We start from the raw sequence: 23896 nt of genomic DNA, 5'->3' as shown, positions 1-23896 counted from the left end.
TATTTACTGTGGGTAACCAATGCGTTGTTTGCTATCTGTGTATGTGTTTAGCCCCTGCATGACCCAAACTACGGTGTGGTGGTGCAGGCTGTGAAGCTGAAGAGGCAGGTGGAGATGTACCAGTGGGTGGAGTACCAGGAGAGCAAGTGAGTCTCGGTTGTCTCCATCAGAGGCCACATTTAAAGTGTTGGTCATTAGAGCGCTGGTAGACTGAGTTAAGGGTGGTACTATTAATTTCAGGGACTATCAAGAGAACGGTGAGACCAAAACTGAGACGACGTACACTTACAGTGAGTTGTTATGAATGTTCCCTGATGGTCTTTCTAAATATTGTTGCCTGTTTGAGTCGTACTAAGATCTCAGACTGAAGTTCCATGAGTTGTGACTTGAAACTTCCCTTTTTCAGACACTGAATGGAAATCAGAGGTGATCAACAGCCATCATTTCGATAAGGAAATTGGTCACCAGAACCCTAGGTAGTGTTCTTGATCTTGAACATTAGAACATTTAATAAATCAAGTTTGACTGTATGCTGCCCATTTTTAGTTTAATCTTTGGTTATGTTTAGTGCCATGGCAGTGGAGAGTGTGACCGTCGTGGCTCCTGAAGTCAGAGTTGGGCCTTTTCTTCTTTCTAAAGGTGTGTATTTTAAACTGATAGAAAAGCAGCAAACACAATATCATAACAGTTGTTATTATGAATCAGAGTTTGATTCTTTCATTTTCAGGACTAGTGGAGAAGATAAATAACTTTCAGACTTTGAGTCTGAGGGATTTTCAGGCTGATACTTTGGATCCTTTTCTTACAATTGATGATGATTATTTCTATCACACATCAAACCCGCGTAGGCCAGAGGTGAGCATCGCGTGATCCTTCCACATGTATTAACGTGTCTCCTGTATTATGTATTCCACACGGGTGGGTTCAGTCGGTTACTACTTTCTGTATGTAAATCATGAAGGTCGGGGACGTGCGTGTGAGGTTCTCCTTTGCTGGACTAAGTGGTGAAGCGTCAAACCTCGGCCCAGCCCAAACTGTGAGTGCTGCAGATCATTTTCCACTTGTTAATGAATCACTGGGGCATTTTCTACAATTCGTTCCACTTTGTCATGCAGTAGCGGAATATTTGTTTGTGTCAAAGTATCCAAAAACAAAATTGAAAACAAGAACAAGCCATTTGTCGTGCTCCTGTCAGATTGGTAGAACAGAGTAGAGGGACTTAGTGGCATTTGAGTCCTCCTCGATTTGACGTTGAAAAGGAGGGCAAAGTCCGCGCCATCTGAACTCACGTGAGAGGATTGTGAGATTAAAAGCCGGCCGTACTCTATATGATGTGACACAAATTTGTGTTAGTCAGAATCATAAACACTTGACGTACTGCAGTGTGTATGGACTGTAAGTGATCAGACTGTAACGCAGCAGTTTGAGCGCATTCAAAAATCCAGCCAGTGCTGTTTTTCCCAGATTACATCACACACTTTTTGTGTTTTGATTTCACTGATTTGCATTTGGGTCTCTTTAATTTGATCTTTTATTCCTGTCCTTGCCTCAGAAATATGACACTAACCTTGTTAATGTTGTTCTTCAGTTGTGAGGGGAAACCATGAATTTATTTATTTTTCCAAGGTCAGCGTTGTGGCCATGCAGAAAGGTGATGGTCTGGTGCCTTTTAGGACCAAGTCAGGGGACAGTCTGGAGATCCTGTACCTGGAGGAACTCACCGCACAGGTTGGTGTGGATTTGTGGAAAAGAAGCAGTATGTAACGGTGTCCTGTAAACACGTGGCGGTGGTGTTTCTGGTTGATAGAGTTGTGTTGCTGCCTGCAGGAGGTATTTGAGCGGGAGCACCAGTACAACAGTATGAAGACGTGGGGACTGAGGGCTGCAGGCTGGGCACTGATGTTCCTCAGTATTCAGCTGACCACGCGCATCATCTACACTTTAGGTAAACATTCTTTGTCACTGTACAAACACATTATCAGTCTCTGCAGTTTTTATTTGTGTATTATTATTATTATTATCATCATCATGTTTTTGCAGTGGATTGGGTTCCTGTTCTCAGAGAGCTTGTTTCCATGGGGCTGAAACTTTTCGCTTTGTGCATCTCCTGCTCGCTGTCCCTTGTCACCATTGCAGCAGGTTGGCTTTTTACCGGCCGTTGGTAGCGATGGGTCTGGGAGCGCTGGCCATGCTTCCGGTGCTCATATCACGCTCGCAACTTCCAAACAAAAAGAACCAGTGACCAGTCACCTGAAGATCCTTTAATTGTTTGATCTGCTCCTCTGTTTTATTCTTTCTGAACTCCATTTTTGTCTGAGTGTTCATACGGCTTAGCCACCCATCAGAGGTATGCAAGTAGGTACGGCTGGTTTTTCCACTGTTGTTTACTGTACAGGGGATGTAGATAATACACTATTATAGTAAGATCTGTTCCCTAATAAGTACAATTACAGGTTTACTCTGAAGCCACAACATCTCATCCAGGTGAACACGAATCCTGGGAGTTGGATGTTAATATGAACTGCTCATGTTTGTAGTATTCAGCGGGAGGGAGGGGCTAACTAGTTGATTTACCTAAGCAGGGTGTGATGGTAGGTATTTAAATCCTTAACTGGTGGATTTGCATCCCTTAACTTTATTCAGCATATGCAAATATTACAACACAATTTGCAGTTTTTATCTCTGCCAAGGAGGGAGGGGTATGGGCCAAGTAGGAACCAGGAACCTTTGGAGTGAGTCTGACTGAGAGTGCTGAACCAGGATTTTTTTTTTTTTAAACACTTAAACATTGTGAGATAGGGTGAGCTAGCTTCACTTAAGTAATTTAGAGGTGTTCACTCTAGCAGAAATAAATGTTTGTATTTTTGCAGAATATCTTACACTCAGTATAAGTGAGTAAGCTGACTCATGTCCTACAATGTTAAAAGTGGGGGGGGGGGTCCTTCATTTTTTTTAAGATTTATGTTTATGGGACCTGTTTTTGTATGTAAACAGAAAATAAGTAATAACTTGGCAGTTTCTTCCATACAGCCAGCTGTCAGTGTTAGTATCCACCTGCTGCACTATTGGTTTGAATGAATTTGTACATTTATCATCCATGAATACATTTTTGTACAAAATTTCATTGCATATGTTGCTGTTCACATTTCCACGTCTTCGGGACTGCCTTGAATGTTGCATGGTGTTCTATAGTTGATTATTTAAAGTTGATGTGAAATTACTGTTTTGATGGGGGGGGTTTTTGTCTGTTCTTGTCCTGTGTCACTACAGCTGTGGTTTTTGTGTGACATACATCATCTTGTTTTAGATTTTATAGCCACACAAAGGATGGTTTTTATTTCAAAACTACTCAGCAGGATTTGGCTCACAAATTGAAACAGAGGATTTGAGTGGTTCTTAATCACCGACTCTTCCTACATGTTAAGTAGTTTACTGAGTAATGAACCTTTTGAGGCCTCAGATACAAACCAACTTGTAACATAAGCATGTGCGGTTGTGTTGCCTATGTACATCAGTTATAAATCTTTGTTTTAACAAGTAACTTACAGTGGACATTTTCAGATAGATTGTGGAAATTTTTCAGGGTGCCTTTTTTTTTTTTTTTTACTAATCTGACTTGTGCTATATATTGATGTTATTGCAACAGTCAGGTGGTGAGATCATCTGAAGTGACAACTTTTGCAGTTGTGATGGTCAGTTTTACCAAATTGTTTCAGCTTGATGAAACGACTTTGGCTAACACCAGCAAGCAGGGAGAATCTTCAGTCATTGTACTGTCTTGGATGTTTAAAAATAAAGCACTTTGTATGTGGAATTTTTTATTTTTTTTTCCTCATCTCATTTTCCCAGTCCCGGTGTAGAATTGTATGGACATTAAGGACAAGGCATTGTGCAGTACCTGAAATATCTTTAGTACTTGAAATATTGCCCTAGTGGTCTGAAATTGAAGGACTGGATTTGCAAGTGGAGGTGAAAATGCAAAGGCTATCAGATAGGTTGCCTTCACTGTCTGTCCCTCCATGTTGATCCAGCAATTAATGAGTCAACAAAGTGACACAAGTTATAAAGATTCTTACAAAGAAATTTATTACACAAAGTTTACATTTGTGTTTTTTAGTTTCCAGTCTTCCCTTATGGTGAAGCGTGCACACACATTTTGAGTTCAAGTGTGCATGTGTTGAAATGAGACTACAGGTCACAGTGTATTGATACTTCGTCTCAGTAGGCTGTGGAAACATTCTTCAAATCAGCAGGCGGGGCTTAAGCACTTAACTCTTTAGCAGGTATGACAGCAGGTCCCCTGGCCAAATATGTAGATAAAAAGATTTCTTTATGCCAAACTTAATCATGTTTAAAAATACAAAAAAATTTTTTTTTCCATGACCTCAAAATTGAATACTGACAGTACTTGACTACATTTGCTTAAGAAAAATAAAATAAAAGCATTACACAAGTAAAAAACTGGCGCAAACAGTCTTGTGAGTGTGTTTGGGGCTAAGTTTGACCTATTTTCCTCTGTACCCCTGTAGGAATCAGTCCTCATAGCCACCTTTACAGTAGGGCACATTTACTCTTACACTTTCCCCGTCTGGCCTGTAGTGCAGCCCTGGTTGCCAACTCAAACACTTCCCTCACACCATCTTTTGTTTTAGCAGAGCACTCCATGTATCCAAAGGCACCAATCTTGTTGGCCATATCCCGTCCATCCTCTGGCTTTACAGGTTCCTTTGGAAAAGATCAAAAAAGCTTTTAGAAAACATGAATCAAATCACTTAGAAAAATATACAAATGGGTGACAAATTTGAGCACAGAGTCCTAAAAAGCTGTCAATTTTTTATAAATTCAGAATTTGATACCATACATACAAAAGATTCTTATTTAGTGTTTTGATGGTAGTGATGGAGTGCTTCATCTAAACTACGAAAACTCATCTGCTGAATTGAGATCTGGCCCTGAAATAACGTATGTATGAAGGATATTGTTTTCATGTCATCTGCATGACAGCATTTTCATCCTACAGAGACCACGTCCATCAGGACAAAGATAAAATGAGACCTCATAAAATGGTCCCCTCTCACCCCCAATCCACCACACCAGTTGCTTGCAGGTGTTCTGTATTGTGGTAGCAAAACATTTGTGGAAAAAATATACCTGAATAACAAACTAGTGAACCGCTGTACATGAAATTGACAAATTGTGACATACATAAAAAAAAAAAACTGCTTGAAGACTGAGTTATATGTCTTCATCCAGTTCCTTAAATGGTATACACATGCCTGACACCCCAGTTATTTTTTTGGGGGGGGGGGGCAGTATAACAACATGTTTGATGTTCAGTGATCCTCCTTAAAATGGAACCCAAAACAGTATGATGGGAATTTGGGGCATTGTCACACATACCTTGTTTGGTCCAAACCAAAATAGCACACATGAAAACTGCCTCAGAGACCACGGTCTAAAGTGGTCTCGGTCCGGTACATTTGTTGTATGAAAACACTTGTTAGTTAAAATTTTTGAACAATTTACAGGAAGGAGGCAGGTTATTGTCACCTACCGTACCATAGAAGAAAAAAAGAAACTGACAATAATGATTGAAGTAATTTACCACCGCTTTCCCTAGATTTTTTTTTTTTTTTTTTCAGACCACCCCCCAAATTATGAGATGCACTACATGGATAAATGTGAGGCACTCAGAGAAGCAAACTAATGTTAAGTGATATCCTCACTAGTGAAGTGAAGAGCCCTTATTGTCACTGTACACATATACAATGAAATGTATCCTGTGTGTTTAACCCATTGTAATTACAGATCAACACAATCCAACCACTAGGAGCAGTGGGCAGACATAGTCCGGCAGCTGGGGACCAACTCCAGATGTAGAGACACTGCCTTGGTGAGGGGCAGAGAAAGGAACAGACCCTAAATAAATGTTTTTGATTGCAGGAGGAAACCGGAGTGCCTGGAGGAAACCCACACAAACATGGGGAGAACATGCAAACTTCATGCAGAAAGGCGGGAAGCGATCCCACAAACTTCTTGCTGTGTAGCATTAGTGCTAACCACTAAACCACCGTGCCACCTCTTTATGTAATTCTGCTACAGTCCTGCATATGTTGCTTAAAAACCCCCAAAAACAAACAAACCTACTTTTCACAGAACAATATGTAAGTATTTTTCATATTAAATATCAAAAGGATAAACATGGGTGCAACCAATATATTTGGGACTAAGGAGAATTTAATGCGCATATTTACTGTCAGAATCCCACCAGTCATCACTGACAGATCTCAGGGTGCATGTCCACTCACATTTTCTTCAAGGTTTAAGGCCAGACACAGTAATAAAAGCATGTCAACAAAAAAGGGGACTGGGCCTTATGTGGCCCACGGGGCACAAGGTGTTAACCCTCATTCTTGCACGGATTCTGGTGTGAAAGGAGCTATTGAGGAGTTTTTAAACAATGCAAATAGTGACAGTGTTTTATGATGAAGAAAAAAAAAAAAAAAGGCAGTGTGCACATGGAGGTGAAACCCCCAACTAAATCAAATCAATTTTATTTATATAGCGCCAAATCACAACAGTTGCCCCAAGGCGCTTTATATTGTAAGACAAAAGCCATACAGTAATTACAGAAAAACCCCAACGGTCAAAACAACCCCCTATGAGCAAGCACTTGGCGACAGTGGGAAGGAAAAACTCCCTTTTAACAGGAAGAAACCTCCAGCAGAACCAGGCTCAGGGAGGGGCAGTCTTCTGCTGGGACTGGTTGGGGGGAGAGAATCAGGAAAAAGACATGCTGTGGAAGAGAGCAAAGATCAATCACTAATGATTAAATGCAGAGTGGTGCATACAGAGCAAAAAGAGAAAGAAACACTCAGTGCATCATGGGAACCCCCCAGCAGTCTAAGTCTACAGCAGCATAACTAAGGGATGGTTCAGGGTCACCTGATCCAGCCCTAACTATAAGCTTTAGCAAAAAGGAAAGTTTTAAGCCTAATCTTAAAAGTAGAGAGGGTGTCTGTCTCCCTGATCCGAATTGGGAGCTGGTTCCACAGGAGAGGAGCCTGAAAGCTGAAGGCTCTGCCTCCCATTCTACTCTTAAAAACCCTAGGAACTACAAGTAAACCTGCAGTCTGAGAGCGAAGCGCTCTATTGGGGTGATATGGTACTATGAGGTCCCTAAGATAAGATGGGACCTGATTATTCAAAACCTTATAAGTAAGAAGAAGAATTTTAAATTCTATTCTAGAATTAACAGGAAGCCAATGAAGAGAGGCCAATATGGGTGAAATATGCTCTCTCCTTCTAGTCCCCGTCAGTACTCTAGCTGCAGCATTTTGAATTAACTGAAGGCTTTTCAGGAAACCTTTAGGACAACCTGATAATAATGAATTACAATAGTCCAGCCTAGAGGAAATAAATGCATGAATTAGTTTTTCAGCATCACTCTGAGACAAGACCTTTCTAATTTTAGAGATATTGCGCAAATGCAAAAAAGCAGTCCTACATATTTGCTTAATATGCGCACTGAAGGACATATCCTGATCAAAAATGATTCCAAGATTTCTCACAGTATTACTAGAGGTCAGGGTAATGCCATCCGGAGTAAGGATCTGGTTAGACACCATGTTTCTAAGATTTGTGGGGCCAAGTACAATAACTTCAGTTTAATCTGAATTTAAAAGCAGGAAATTAGAGGTCATCCATGTCTTTATGTCTGTAAGACAATCCTGCAGTTTAACTAATTGGTGTGTGTCCTCTGGCTTCATGGATAGATAAAGCTGGGTATCATCTGCATAACAATGAAAATTTAAGCAATGCTTTCTAATAATACTGCATAAGGGAAGCATGTATAAAGTGAATAAAATTGGTCCTAGCAGAGAACCTTGTGGAACTCCATAATTAACCTTAGTCTGTGAAGAAGATTCCCCATTTACATGAACAAATTGTAATCTATTAGATAAATATGATTTAAACCACCGCAGCGCAGTGCCTTTAATACCTATGGCATGCTCTAATCTCTGTAATAAAATTTTATGGTCAACAGTATCAAAAGCAGCACTGAGGTCTAACAGAACAAGCACAGAGATGAGTCCACTGTCTGAGGCCATAAGAAGATCATTTGTAACCTTCACTGATGCTGTTTCTGTACTATGATGAATTCTAAAACCTGACTGAAACTCTTCAAATAGACCATTCCTCTGCAGATGATCAGTTACGAGCATTCTGACAGTTAGTGTGACTCGGGGGTGTTGACTCATTTAAACTAACATATTCATCCTGCTCCCCCTCTAGCTGCCACCTTATCGTGGTGGGGGAGTTTGCATACCCGGATGATCCTAGGAGCTATGTTGTCGGGGGCTTTGTGCTCCCTGTAGGGTCTCCCAAGGCAAACAGGTCCTAGGTGACGGGTCAGACTAAGGGCAGTTCAGAACCTCCATGACCAGTAAAAGATCAAGGACCGAGATGTCGCCCGGTATGGCGGAGCCGGGGTCCCACCCTGGAGCCAGGCCTGGGGTTGGGGCTCGCGCGCGAGCGCCTGGTGGTCGGGCCTTAGCCCATGGGGCCCGGCCGGGCTCAGCCCGAAAGAGTGACGTGGGCCCGCCCTCCTGCGGGCTCACCACCTGCAGAGGGGGCCATGGGGGTTGGGTGCAGAGAGGATTGGTTGGTGGTCGAGGGCAGGTGGCCCGGCGGCCCGGTCCATGCTCACAGCCCCTGGCTGTTGGGACGTGGAATGTCACCTCGCTAGGGGGGAAGAAGCTTGAGCTTGTGCGGGAGGTTGAGAGATACCGACTAGAGATAGTCGGGCTCACCTCCACGCACAGCTTGGGCTCTGGTACCCAACTCCTGGAGAGGCGCTGGACGCTTCATTTTTCTGGCGTCGCCCACGGGGAGAGCAAGGGTCGCACTGCTTATTGCTCCCCAGGTCAGTCGCCAAGTGTTGGAGTTCACTCCGGTTAACGAGAGGGTCGCGTCCCTATGCCTTCGGGTCGGGGACACCGTTGTCTCGGCCTACGGGCCGAGCGGCAGTGCAGAGTACCCGACCTTCCTGGAGTCCCTGGGAGGGGTACTAGATAGCGCGCCGACTGGGGACTCCATTGTTCTCCTGGGGGATTTCAACGCCCACGTGGGCGGCAACAGTGAGACCTGGAGGGGGGTGATCGGGAAGCCCTATCTGAACTGAGTGGTGTTCAGTTGTTGGACTTCTGTGCTAGTCACAGTTTGTCCATCACGAACACCATGTTCGAGCACAAGGGTGTCCATAAGTGCACATGGCACCAGGACACCCTGAGCCGGAGGTCGATGATCTGACCTTTGGCCACGTGTCTCGGACACTCGAGTGAAGAGCGGGGCAGAGCTGTCGACTGATCACCACCTGGTGGTGAGGTGGATCCGCTGGGAGGGTAGGAAGCCAGTCAGACCTGGCAGGCCCAAACGTATCGTGAGGGTCTGCTGGGAAGGACTGCGGAACCCTCTATCAGCGAGGTCTTCAACTCCCACCTCCAGGAGAGGTTCTCCCAGATCCCGGGGGAGGTTGGAGACATGGAGTCCGAGTGGACCATGTTCTCCACCTTCATTGTCGATGCGGCTGCTCGTAGCTGTGGTCGCAAGGTCTCTGGTGCCTGTCGCGGCGGCAATCCCCGAACCCGGTGGTGGACACCGGAAGTAAGGGATGCCGTCAAGCTGAAGAAGGAGTCCTACTTATCTTTGTTGGTAGGTGGGACCCCAGAGGCAGCTGACAGGTACCGACAGGTCAAGCGTGCCGCAGCCTGTGCGGTCGCAGAGGCAAAAACTCCGGTCTGGGAGGAGTTCGGGGAGGCTATGGAGGAGGACTATCGGTCGGCCTCGAAGAGATTCTGGCAAACCGTCCGACGCCTGAGGAGGCGGAAGCAGCTCTCCACCAGCACTGTTTACGGTGCGGGTGGGGAGCTGTTGACCCTGACTGGGGATGTTGTCGGGCGGTGGAAGGAGTACTTCGAGGATCTCCTCAATCCCGTCGTCACGTCTTCCAAAGAGGAAGCAGAGACTGGGGACTCAGAGGCGGACTCATCCATTACCCAGGCCGAAGTCACTGAGGTGGTTAGAAAGCTCCTCGGTGGCAAGGCTCCTGGTGTGGATGAAATCCGTCCTGAGTACCTTAAGTCTCTGGATGTTGTGGGGCTGTCTTGGCTGACACGCCTCTGCAACATTGCGTGGCGATCGGGGACAGTGCCTCTGGATTGGCAGACCGGTGGTCCCTCTGTTTAAGAAGGGGGACCGGAGGGTGTGTTCCAACTATAGGGGGATCACACTCCTCAGCCTCCCCGGTAAGGTCTATTCCAGCGTACTGGAGAGGAAAATTCGACCGATGGTCGAACCTCGGATTCAGGAGGAGCAGTGTGGTTTTCGTCCTGGTCACGGCACACTGGACCAGCTCTAGACGCTCCATCGGGTGCTCGAGGGTTCATGGGAGTTCGCCCAACCAGTCCACATGTGTTTTGTGGATCTGGAGAAGACATTCGACCATGTCCCTCGGGGCACTCTGTGGGGAGTGCTCCGGGCTATCCGGTCCCTGTACGACCGCAGCAGGAGCTTGGTTCGCATTGCCGGTACTAAGTCAAACCTGTTTCCAGTGCACGTTGGCCTCCGCCAGGGCTGCCCTTTGTCACCGGTTCTGTTCATTATTTTTATGGACAGAATTTCTAGGCGCAGCCAGGGTGTAGAGGGGGTCTGGTTTGGAAACCACAGAATCTCGTCTCTGCTGTTTGCGGACGATGTGGTTCTGTTGGCTTCGTCAAATCAGGACCTTCAGCGTGTACTGGGGCGGTTTGCAGCCGAGTGTGAAGCGTCCGGGATGAAAATCAGCACCTCCAAATCCGAGGCCTTGGTTCTCGACCGGAAAAAGGTGCTTTGCCCTCTTCAGGTCGGTGGAGTGTCCTTGCCTCAAGTGGAGGAGTTTAAGAATCTCGGGGTCTTGTTCACGAGTGAGGGACGGATGGAGCGTGAGATCGATAGACGGATCGGTGCAGCGTCTGCAGTGATGCGGTCGCTGTATTGGACCGTCGTGGTGAAGAGAGAGCTGAGTAGGGGGGCAAAGCTCTCGATTTACCGATCGATCTACGTTCCGATCCTCACCTATGGTCATGAGATTTGGCTCATGACCGAAAGAACGAGGTCGCGAGTACAAGCGGCCGAGATGAGTTTCCTCCGCAGGGTGGCTGGGCGCTCCCTTAGAGATAGGGTGAGGAGCTCGGTCACTCGGGAGGAGCTCGGAGTCGAGCCGCTGCTCCTCCACATCGAAAGGAGTCAGTTGAGGTGGCTCGGGCATCTTTTCCGGATGCCCCCTGGACGCCTCGCTGGAGAGGTGTTCCGGGCACATCTCACTGGGAGGAGGCCCCGGGGAAGACCCAGGACACGCTGGAGGGACTACATCTCTCGGCTGGCTTGGGAATGCCTTGGGGCTCCCCCGGAGGAGCTGGGGGAGGTGTGTGTGGATCGGGAGGTCTGGGCGGCTTTGCTTGAGCTGCTGCCCCCGCGACCCGACTCCGGATAAAGCGGAAGAAAATGGATGGATGGATATTCATCCTGCTGTAACCAGGTTTCTTGTAAGGCAGAATAACTCAATATGTTGATCAATTATTATATCATTTACTAACAGGGACTTAGAAGAGAGAGTCCTAATGTTTAATAGACCACATTTAACTGTTTTAGTCTGTGGTGCAGTTGAAGGTGCTATATTATTTTTTCTTTTTGAATTTTTATACTTAAATAGATTTTTACTGGTTGTTGGTGGTCTGGGTGGTCAGGGATGGGGTATTGGGGGGATGGCAGGGGGAGAGAAGCTGCAGAGAGGTGTGTAAGACTACAACTCTGCTTCCTGGTCCCAACCCTGGATAGTCACGGTTTGGAGGGTTTAATAAAACTGGCCAGATTTCTAGAAATGAGAGCTGCTCCATCCAAAGTGGGATGGATGCCATCTCTCCTAACAAGACCAGGTTTTCCCCAGAAGCTTTGCCAATTATCTATGAAGCCTACCTCATTTTTTGGACACCACTCAGACAGCCAGCAATTCAAGGAGAACATGCGGCTAAACATGTCACTCCCGGTCCGATTGGGGAGGGGCCCAGAGAAAACTACAGAGTCCGACATTGTTTTCGCAAAGTTACACACCGATTCATATTAATTTTAGTGACCTCCGATTGGCGTAACCGGGTGTCATTACTGCCGACGTGAATTACAATCTTACCAAATTTACGCTTAGCCTTAGCCAGCAGTTTCAAATTTCCTTCAATGTCGCCTGCTCTGGCCCCCGGAAGACAAATGACTATGGTTGCTGGTGTCGCTAACTTCACATTTCTCAAAACAGAGTTGCCAATAACCAGAGTTTGTTCCTCGGCGGGTGTGTCGCCGAGTGGGGAAAAACGGTTAGAGATGTGAACGGGTGGGTGGTGTACAGGGGGCTTCTGTTTAGGACTATGCTTCCTCCTCACAGTCACCCAGCCGGCCTGCTTTCCCGGCTGCTCGGGATCTGCTGGGGGACAGCTAACGGCGGCTAAGCTACCTTGGTCCGCACAAACTACAGTGGCCTGGCTAGCTGTAGGATTTTCCAAGGTGCGGAGCCGAATCTCCAATTCGCCCAGCCTGGCCTCCAAAGCTACGAATAAGCTACACTTATTACAAGTACCATTACTGCTAAAGGAGGCCGAGGAATAACTAAACATTTCACACCCAGAGCAGAAAAGTGCGGGAGAGACAGGAGAAGCCGCCATGCTAAACCGGCTAAGAGCTAGTAGATGCGCTAAGCTAGCGGATTCCTAAAAACACACAAAGTGAATAATGTATAAATAATTTAGAGGTGATTCAGCAAAGGGAGTGCTTTAGTTAAGGCACATGAAGATTACACTGTGAAACAAATCGTTATCTAGTTATCTAGATCAATCTAACTACGCAGATTAAACAGCTAACAGATACAGCAAAGCACCGCTGTGCTCTGGAACAGGAAGTGATACAATACCACAGTGAGAGCCAACCACCAGTAGAGGCAAGGTTTTTTTTCCAACAAAATCTGTGGCGTCTATGTCAAATTCTGACGCCTGACACCTTTGAAAGCCCTGGCTGCACTGATGTCGATTGTAGCTGGGCTTTTAAAAATCATGCTGCAGTCAGGTGATCACTGGTAAGATTAAAAAAATAATAATGAGAATATTAACGCACTTTCAAATCACACCCGGTATGTGATGAAGCAAATGAACCCTCCCAATGTAGTGGTTGCATTCTCTCGTGGACGCCACGGTTGCTCGCTGTGCTTCTGTGGCTCATCTGTATCATGCAGTGTTTCTGCACATGCACACTGTCCCACTGCTGTTTCTTCATACGAGTCTGTGTGTATTAAAAAGTGATACCTGTTTCATTTTGGCAAGCTCCCTGCGGGTATGTTCATCATTGCGCAGGTCCTTTTTATTCCCCACAAGTATAATAGGAATGTTTGGGCAGAAGTGTTTCACCTCAGGAGTCCACTTCTCAGGGATGTTTTCTAAGTTAAAAAGAGGAAATGACACCTTCAGTTAAAGAACAGACACTTTTACAGGACAGGTGACGTGGCCATAAATGGAGCAGGGCGTGATCTTTGATGAAGAAATTACAGGGTAAGCCAATAAAATGTTACCACTTTTTGATCGTACACAAGTTTTGAAATGAGAACTTAATTCAAAAATTTTATTGACAGACTTGTAACAGAAACATCAAATTAACATTTGATACCAAATGTTTCCCACTTTGTCTCTTGTTTTCCGCACAGTTCAATAATTGATGACATGTTCAATCCATGCTCCTCTTCTTTGGATTACAAAGTGATAACATTTTATTGGCCCACCCTGTACTTCATGCAGACAGATTTCTGAGACCGAGTGCAGAAAATGCACAATGCATGATGCTGGATTTTAATAATTTGAAATCTGTCACTGGCCTGTTTTGAATTTCTTCTTAAGTGTTGTTTATAATTAAATACGTTAAGTGAAAAAGTCATTTCTTTTGGCTTCTCCTGTTTTGCTCAGAGTTGCCACATCAAATCCAAATATGAATTTAGGGCAAGTTTTGCACCAGCCTCCCTTTCTGACACAACTCCAGATGTACAGGTGGCCTCAAACAGGGAACCTTATTGGGAGGTGCATGTACAAACACTTTAATTGCTTTATCAAGACTCTTTTTCACATGCTTAGGTGCACCAAAGAGTAATGTAACAGAGCAACTTCAACCCTTACACTATATTTGTTCAGTTTACACTCACCAAGGCTGTCAGGGCTGTCGATGGAGAAACACATGAGAATAACATCAGTGTCTGGATAAGAGAGTGGGCGCAGTCTGTCATAGTCTTCTTGGCCTGCTGTGTCCCACAGTGCCAACTCAACCTGTACCCATGAACAACACTTACAATCCAGCCTCTCTATATCACAGCATGCATAATACAACCCCATTTCCAATGAAGTTGGGACGTTGTGTAAAATGTAAATAAAAACAATTTGCAAATCCTCTTCAACCTATATTCAATTGAATACACCACAAAGACAAGATATTTAATGTTCAGACTGACAAACTTTATTTTTTTTGTGCAAATATTTGCTCATTTTGAAATAGATGCCTGCAACACATTTCAAAAAAGCTGGGACAGTGGTATGTTTACCACTGTGTTACCTCACCTTTCCTTTTAACAACACTCAATAAGCGTTTGGGAACTGAGGACACTAATTGTTGAAGCTTTGTAGGTGGAATTCTTTCCCATTCTGGCTTGATGTACAACCTCAGCTGTTCAACAGTCCGGGGTCTCCATTGTCGTATTTTGAGCTTCATAATGTGCCACACATTTTCAATGGGCGACAGGTCTGAACTAGAGGCAGGCCAGTCTAGTACCCGCACTCTTTTACTATGAAGCCACACTGTGTAACACGTGCAGAATGTGGCTTGGCATTGTCTTGCTGAAATAAGCAGGGGTGTCCCTGAAAAAGACATTGCTTGGATGGCAGCATGTGTTGCTCCAAATCCTGGATGTACCTTTCAGTATTGATGGTGCCATCAAAGATGTGTAAGTTGTTCATGCCATGGGCACTAACACACCCCCATACCATCACAGATGCTGGCTTTTGAACTTTGTGCTGGTAACAATCTGGATGGTCTTTTTCCTCTTTTGTCCGGAGGACATGACGTCCATGATTTCCAAAAACAATTTGAAATGTGGACTCATCAGACCACAGCACACTTTTCTACTTTGCGTTTGTCCATTTTAAATGAGCTCAGGCCCCGAGAAGGCAGCAGCGTTTCTAGATGTTGTTGATGTATGGCTTTCGCTTTGCATGACAGAGTCTTAACTTGCACTTGTAGATGTAGCGACGACAATATAGGTTGAAGAGGATTTGCAAATCATAGTATTCTGTTTTTATTTACATTTTACACAACGTCCCAACTTCATTGGAATTGGGGTTGTAATGTATGATAATGTATGCCCATCCTAGAGAGGGAGCAGGAGGGGTTAATGAAGGGTTATTATACAGAGGTCAAAATTTAAACATCCTCTAATCATACTGAAAAGTGCACCACATTATTTGGCTGATCATAAAGATTGCACAAGGGGTCTAGTTTGGATCATCTATGACTGAATGTTATAGAAACATCAGCTACTCTATTAATCAAATATCAATGGGGAAAATCCAGACCCTGGTTTGAAAAGTGTCACATAAAAATCTTTCTTACCTGTTTGCTGTCAACCTCTATGTCAGCAACATAGTTTTCAAAGACCGTAGGCACATAGACCTCTGGAAACTGGTCTTTACTAAATACAATGAGCAGGCAGGTCTTCCCACAGGCTCCATCTCCCACTATGACCAGTTTTTTCCTGATTGCTGCCATAACTGCAAAAAGAAAACAGCTACTGTTATAACCTAAAACAAGCCATAAGGGCATTTTACTGCTTTTAGCCACATGCTCACTGATGACACTCCAATCAGAGCTCTCAAGTCATCAGGCAAATAAAGTACAAAATGTCCAGTGGCTCCATAAGAGAGAGAAAAATACAAAAATACAAAAAACAAACAAAAAACATTAACAACAAAACAAATCAAAACAAAACTATTTTGTTTTCTGTTCTGTCATACATCAAAAGGTGAGAAACAAAGTCGTGTACTGCCAGCTAACATCCATTGGATAGTTTTGATAAATGCACCATCAGCACTACATCCAAAAATGTCCCATCTGATCGCAATACATTTTCATTAAAAACCCCTCTTATGTACCGGACAGAGAAGTCTGGACGTGCCCAGTAACAGAGGTATGAAATGAAGTGTAGCACTGACACTCGCCAATTCGAGGAAAGTGGGTACTGTATTTCTGTGATTAAAAGCCTGGCTGTTTATTTTTTCAAGCCGTGCTCAGACCTGGCACCTAAATGAGGCAGGGTGTTAACTCAAGGCCAGTGATTGTTAACAAAATGCGGCTTGTTGTCTGCACTGTAATATGATGTTAAGTTTCACACGTATCCCTGGGTGTGACGAGCCAAACCGCTTTAGATCATAGCCCCGTGTGGCTGCGAACCCTCCCCATAGCCTGATGCGCACCTCCTAAATGACTGAGGCTGCAAGGGCTGTGATTTCTCACGTTTACATTTTCACTCCTTCCTCTCCCACCATATTTTAAAAGTTCTTTCAGTGCACCCACCGATTACATTTGATCATGGATCAAATATGTTTGTCAGAAATGTCCACAAATATGACCAACTTCACAACATGGAGTCGGAAAAAGACGCTCAAATAACCCATAATTAATGGAGGAACACTGTACATACCATATCGTTGGTTTGGAGGCTGATAATTGCATAAAGAAGAGGAACTTGTTGAGGGACAAATTAATCCAGAGAAAGCTGCTGTTCCTCAGGCAAACTGCATAAAGATGCGACGGAGAACTTTAAAGGGTCACCTGCACGTCAGCGTCATTGCACGGGCACCGACTTATGGAGTTGCAGCACCATAAATCAGGCTTTAGGATTTTAAGGTACCACTCTGTAGTGAACTTAGAAAAATCAGATTTTGTCCATTTATACATATAACGGATTTTGTCCATTTTATAGATATAGCAGATTTGTTTGTTTTATACAAATAATGGATTTCGATTAAAATGGACAAAATTTGCTGGTCCACCTGAATCCATTATATGCACATTTTACTGTACGTTAGGGCTGCCACGATTAGTCGACCAGTCACAATTACATCAACTATCAAAATCGTCGGCGACTAATTTAACAAAGAACGTCATCACTGATTTTTTTAAGCTTTGTTTTTCTCTCAAAGCTTTCACCATATTTTCTGCTGCCTTGACACACGTGCACAGTAGCGGTAATCCGGGTGTTATGCCCAAAAAATATCTTGGCTAGCCAGCAATAAAGCCCAAAGATTTGGGAACATTTTAACCAAATTAAAGAGTAAAGCGTGCAATGCAAAATCTGCAAGGTAGAACTTGCCATCCGTGGCAGCACCACGGCAGGAGCATCTGAGAAGCAAAGACGTGGCTGATTCTGACAAAACAAGATGTCGTCTTGGTAAGCTAATTGGCTAGTTAGCCACAAACAATAACATCTATAATGAGCTACTTAGCTGTAAATGTTAACATTAATGACGACTATTCATTAGTCTTAGCACACATATGTGTTTGCTGTAACGTTATAACAGCGATGTCATGTTTGAATAGATAATGTGATAATGCTAATGTTTAATATCGCTACATTACAGTGCATAAACATATATTCCTCTTCAATCGATGACTGTTACCAAGTAAAAGTTGAATGAACTATCATCTTAATTGACTTTATTTTTAATTAGCACATACCTTAAACACTTCAAATTTGAAGCTAATGACGGTGATATAAGAGCAGCTTCATGTTGGTGTGACAAGCCACAATTTACGTATGATCAGATTAGTCAACTAACTGCAAAAATAATCAGTGACTAGTCAATCGTTTGTGGCAGTCCTACTGTACTTCATGTTCTCAGGAAGTAAAGGCAGACTGCAACTAAAGAAACTGAGTAAAGAGAAGGACCTTGGCATTATAGTGGATCAGAATCTTGACCATGTCAGCACCAAAGTTACCAAAATAAATCAGATGATGGGGTTAATCAGAAGAAACTCGTAACCTCGACAAGCTCACATTTACCACATCTGCAGTATGTTGACACAACCTGTAACCCAAGCAGTAAGAAATTAGTGATAAACTGTAAAACATACAGAGGACAAGCGCTGGGCCAGTCTTGAAATCTTGCACAAATGAAATGTTCCTCTGACCTATTGTAAGTCAGAGCCAATCAAACTACAACTCTGATTTCAATATGAGCATGATTTGTGGCTGACACATTCCCTTACATCAGAAATGAATAATGACAGACTGCTACAAACAAAAGAAAAACTGCCGGAATATTGTGGAATAATTGTTGTTAATTGTACTAGTACTTACTTAATTGTACTACTAATTGTAATTGGGGTGGTATCGCTAGCTACATTTTAATGACTTTTAATGATAAAGTCCATAGCATAAGACAACCACAGTGCACCTCTGTTTTAATATGCACACAAACATTTTATTTTACCTGCAATCAGTTCATCAATATTCAATATTGAAAAATCCTCCAAAATTTTTCACAATGACCTTTTATTCCAAACAGAGCTGTAGTACAACCAGAAGAAGTGACTTGAAATTTTATTCAAATTGATTACAAAAAAAAAAAAAAAAATCTTCAAAATTATATAACTACATTTTTTCAATCCAAGTGCTGTAGTACAACTAGAGAGAGCTCAATGATGTGTGATGTGAGCTTGGTGGCACTACAAACCACAAATGGGGTGTTGTTGAGTTTTTAATCAAAGCACTTCCTTTAGCTGTGGTAATCTGTTGACGGTCAGCGGTTACAAATCGGCTAATTTTTGGTTATGACTCAAGAATTCTGAGGGTTGTCTTTATTGAGGGATTGTATGGAAGCTGGATTAAAAAAAAAATTAGACACCTGATCTTCTATTCACAAGATCTTTTCTCAGGGGTCTATTTTTTTAATCCAGTGAATGCAATGCGCTTCTGTAGGCTCTGCCTTGGTGTCAACTGAAAAATATACAAGGTCTGTTAGATAAGAAACCGACACTTTTAGTTTTTTTTTTTTTAACTATATGGATTTGAATGACGTGCGATTACACCAATCATGCTTGAACCCTCGTGCGCATGCGTGAGTTTTTTCACGCGTCGGTGACATCATTTCCCTGTGGGCAGGCCTTGAGTGAGATGTGGTCCCGCCCTCTCAGCTGAATTCCTTTGTTTCACACGCTGCTCGAGATGGCGCGCATTGCTTTATCAAAATTTTTTCTGGACCTGTGAGGAATATCCGAGTGGACACTATTCGAGAAATTAAGCTGGTTTTCGGTGAAAAGTTTAACGGCTGATGAGAGATTATGGGGTGTTTCTGTCACTGTAAGGACTTCCCACGGAGCCGGACGTCGCGCAGCGCTTCCAGGCGCCGTCGTCGGCCTGTTTCGACCTGAAAACATCCTAATTTAAGGCTTAATTCACCCAGGACGTCGTGAGAGAACAGAGAAGATTCAGAAGAGGCCGGCATGAGGACTTTATGCGGACATTCCACTGTTTAAGGACATTTTTTAATGAAAGACGTGCGCGCAAATTTGCCGAGTCGTTTCCGTGACGACTCGGCAAATCTTTGTGCGCCGCGACAGGAAAAACACCTCCGTGTTGAAAACCATTTGTAAAATTCAGGCGACTTTTGATGGCTTTCAACAAGTGAGTAACTGAGAAATTGTTTAATAGCTTGGGCATGTTCCAACTTGCCCGTTAAGGTTTCCAACTGAGGTGTTTTTCCTGTCGCGACCCCCCGCGGTCGGGTCCGGCCCAACATGCGACTCTGCCCGCGCGTTCTTTCATTACAAAATGTCCGTTAACAATGGAATGTCCGAATAAACTCCTCTTGCCGACTTCTTCTGAAAGTTCTCTGTTCTCTGACGACTTACTGGATCAACAGAGCCTGAAATGTGGAAGTTTTCAACTTGAAACAACGATACACTGCCGCCTTGAAGCGCAGATCGCCGTCAGGCACCGTGGGCCGTCCTTAAAGCGACACTACCAGACCAAAATCTCTCATCAGCCGTTAAAATTTTTTACAGAAAACCAGCTGAATTTATCGAATGGTGTCCACTCAGTTGTGCCTTACAGTTTTGAAAAAATTTTGATCAAACAAGCAGCAGTCTCTGAGCCATTCCTAAACAATGAAAAAAAAAAAAAATCGAGGAGAGGGTGGGCCACTCCTCACTCAAAGACTGCCCACAGGCGAATGACGTAACCGACAGGCGTGAAAAAACTCCTGCATGCCCACGAGGGTTCAAGCATGTCTGATGTAATCACACGTGATTCAAATTCATATGGTTTTTGAAAAAAATAATAAGGTCGGATACTTTTCTAATAGACCTCGTATACCCTCCAGGACCAGAACTGGGACTATGCATGTGATTTCTTGAATGACAAGAGGAACCAGTCTGAGTTAAATACTTTTCATAACATTATGATCAGGAACAATACCCGACAACATTCTTGAATTTACCTACTGTTTGAATCTTTCAATCACATAATAAAAGCAGTTATAATATAAATAAAATTTCTTGCTCATTTCTCTTTTGCAAAAAACACAATGTTACAAGACAGTGGTTGTGTTAATGCTGCTAGGATATAGACTTATCAAATGTCCAGATTCTCAACAATCAAAATGTCTGTTTTGTCTTATTGTACAACCAACACCTAAACCATTCAATCTTACCCAAGTGTAACTGTGATAATCATAATCACACCTTCACCAATTTTTTCAATTCTAAACCAACTGAATCCAAACTGGAATCAATGAACTGGAAGCTGCATTAAACATAATGATGTTAACATTAAAATTAAAAATAAATGAATAAATAAAAATAAATAAAGATAAGTCAGAATATGACTTTGTAGTTCTGTCAGGGTTTGGGTGACATGACGTCCGCAAAGTCAAGGTCAATAAACCTTTCCTCTCCAACAAAAACAGCAAAGTTGCTTGTTTCTACAACCCTACCATACACCTAGTCTATGCAAGCACTGAAAAGTGTAGAAGCCAGAACACATCCCTGACAAATACCAGTTTTTGCCCATACAGTCCTTACAGTATCTGTATATTCCAACAACTTCTTGGGGATCCCACGAATTCTACGTTACAGAGAGCAGCTTGATCAACTGTATCAAACACTTTGGGGGAAAAAAAAAAAGAAAAAAAAAATCAGCATAGGCTGCAAAGAAGCACTGCCGATGTTCACACTTGCATTCTCCGAGTACTCGCAGACCAAGAACGTGGATGAGTCGATGGTTGACTTCTTGTGTGTGAAAACTGACTATTCAGTTTGTGAGCAGCGAGTAGCTAGGACTGAATCCTATTCTGAATAACTGGAGGAACTCAGATGCCACAGATCCCTGGAGTTGCTCCTGCTCTCAGCTGTGTGTCACAACCTTTGCGATCTCACAAACATTTGCTGGTTAACAGTTGACTGGAGAATCAACCACAAGGACTATGACATCAAAGATGTCTAACATCCCAGCAGGAGGAACAGCCTTACAAAGTAACCAGCCCAACAAGATAGTACAGCAGAAGCATCTGTCAGGACTGAACAATCTTCCGACACAACGGCAGTGGGATGATGTGCATGTTTGGAGGAACAAAGTGAATATTCCTCTGGAAGCAGGTTGAGGGTCACTAGACTACAGATGGCGTGTCACCTGATCACAGATTCCTCTAACCAACACCTCCTTGTCCACTCACAGGTTTACCACAGCCCACTAAACTGTGCGGTACAACTCATCTGGATGATATTTTGAGTGTCTTCAGAAATGAAACACCTACTCCTACGGACACTGGCGACTCAAACACAAATACAAACCTCAGCAGCTTTTAAGATGCGGATGCAGAAGAACTCCCACAATCCATTCAGATTGCTTGTTGTCCACATGTCTGCAAGTCCTCCAGCCAGATTGTCCACAAATTCCCAAGAAACAGTCTGATTGTCTGTGAGACTTCAACTGAATCGTCAGGGAAGTCAAAAATCTGTGGTCAGAATTCACAAATTTGGTACTTCTGGAAACCCTACAGTTCTGCATTCCCCAATAGGACAAGAACAATCTCCTTGACATCACCATAGGTATTAGAATATGATCTGGACATAGAATGCAGTACCCAGCAAGTAAATTGTAGCCCCTGACTTTTTGAAAACTAAAGGAGCACTGAGCCATTTTCACCATGGTTACCAGATCCACATGGACCAATGAAGATCTCGTAGCCAACCCTGTCTGTGCCAATGGCTGCATTGTGGTAAAGAGGCAAAATGCTTTAAAAAAGAAAAAAGTCACTGTCACTGATATTCAGTACTTTAATGTTTCCCATAATTCCCCTGGTGGCCCCCTGCACTTCCCAAAATGCACCATGGTGCCAACAGAGTTCCAGTGTCTCACAGCGCATGTAAACAATGGCTAGCGATGATGTGGATGGCAGTAATCTAGCGAGTTCACAGGGGATTATGATAATGGTACGTTCTCCCAAGTTGAGAGGGATATGTAGAAGTATAGCAGCTGTGATGGACTTCTGCTGTGCCCCGATTTTGTCTTCTTGTCCATACTTCACAAGGTTTGTTTATATTGTGCCCTGAACCGTAACTCTAAAACCGACCTCTCGCGTGAGTCACCGACTGCGAGATTCACAACTGCCAAACAGTGAATGGCCCTAACTGCATTATGAGCTATATAATGTAAGAATAAATGAACCCTGAAGGTGTTGACAACACACATCTTAGCTGTCTTTGGTTCAACATTAAACTTTCTGTGTTTTGATACCCTGTAGTTCTTATAGTGTGTATTCAAGTTCATGGTTGCTTTTTTTTTTTTTTTTTTAACTTGATAGGGCACGCTCTAGTTAACTGGGTGTTTTAGTTCATGCTCCTCCTACAATATATACTAGTTCCTTTCCAGAAGCTCACGGATGTTGCATTACATAGGTTGTGTGTTACTCCAACTCCCCCACGATGGTGACAATTGTACTGTGTTGTTTCATGATGCTTCCTCTTTCTATACGTATATTTTAACTTGTATGCAAACATACATTTAATTTTCCCATCAACACTTAATCAGACCAGACTATAATATTGGTCAAAAAAGCAAACGATACAAAAATGTTTAAGAAAGAGCTCTATAAAGTTATAATAATAATAATTATTATTATTATTATTATGAACTTTGCCACACAGCGACAAATCCACGTGTTATACGGTACCATGATAATTGGTACCAACTTGCAGACTGACCTACATTACAGTTAGCATTATTAGCCAGCAGGCGGCTGCTCTGTTTACAAAAGAACTGACGCTAGCTATACGGCTAAAGCTAGCTACTATTAACAAGACATTTCACACAGAGACACACAGTAAAGCTATTACAAGTATGTGGCACGAAATGCGCACAACATATACGATATGACGCTCCTCCTTATACAGCTGTGTTTTGATTCACTGCCAACGAAAAACCACAAACCGGCTGAAATGCTAACTGGTTACCCTGAGTAAGGGCTAGCCAACGACAGCCGACTCTCAGAAACAAGCAAACACACAAAACCTCAGAACTTAACGGTACCATTCGCCAAACTTTAAACTATAATAATACTACAACATTTATATTCTTACCCGGTGATTGACTAAAAAGCTAAATGATTTCCAAGCCGTGCTTTGTTGCCCTCTTTGGTCCCACCTTCAATCTGCCCTGTTGGCTGCCGTAGGATTAGCATGAGGAAGTGTAGGGGTGGGACATCATGACAATAATACAGGAACCAGA

The 23896-nt window shown here is 43.4% G+C and overlaps 2 protein-coding genes across 2 annotated transcripts in view; one reads left to right on the top strand and one right to left on the bottom strand.

Annotated features, from left to right (window-relative positions):
• Positions 1–4432, top strand: part of LOC117506861 (transmembrane protein 43-like) — a 10472-nt gene extending 6040 nt beyond the window's left edge. Inside the window, 10 exon segments of the mRNA XM_034166525.1 lie at positions 52–146; positions 241–290; positions 407–476; positions 569–639; positions 728–855; positions 962–1036; positions 1627–1728; positions 1828–1945; positions 2041–2142; positions 2145–4432. Coding sequence (XP_034022416.1) covers positions 52–146; positions 241–290; positions 407–476; positions 569–639; positions 728–855; positions 962–1036; positions 1627–1728; positions 1828–1945; positions 2041–2142; positions 2145–2242 — 909 coding nt within the window. The 3' untranslated portion in view covers positions 2243–4432.
• On the bottom strand, positions 4066–23896 carry LOC117506862 (transforming protein RhoA-like). Its single transcript, XM_034166526.1, has 5 exons — positions 23749–23896; positions 15724–15881; positions 14267–14387; positions 13383–13513; positions 4066–4725 (listed from the first exon to the last, which is right to left on the bottom strand). The coding sequence occupies exons 2-5, from the start codon at positions 15877–15879 to the stop codon at positions 4552–4554; spliced, it is 582 nt and encodes a 193-aa protein (XP_034022417.1). The 5' UTR covers positions 15880–15881; positions 23749–23896; the 3' UTR covers positions 4066–4551.

This window comes from Thalassophryne amazonica, chromosome 3 (assembly GCF_902500255.1).
Source record: "Thalassophryne amazonica chromosome 3, fThaAma1.1, whole genome shotgun sequence".
NCBI lineage: Eukaryota > Metazoa > Chordata > Actinopteri > Batrachoidiformes > Batrachoididae > Thalassophryne > Thalassophryne amazonica.
Note: the sequence above shows the minus strand (reverse complement) of the source record. Positions and strands in the feature narration are given on the sequence as shown.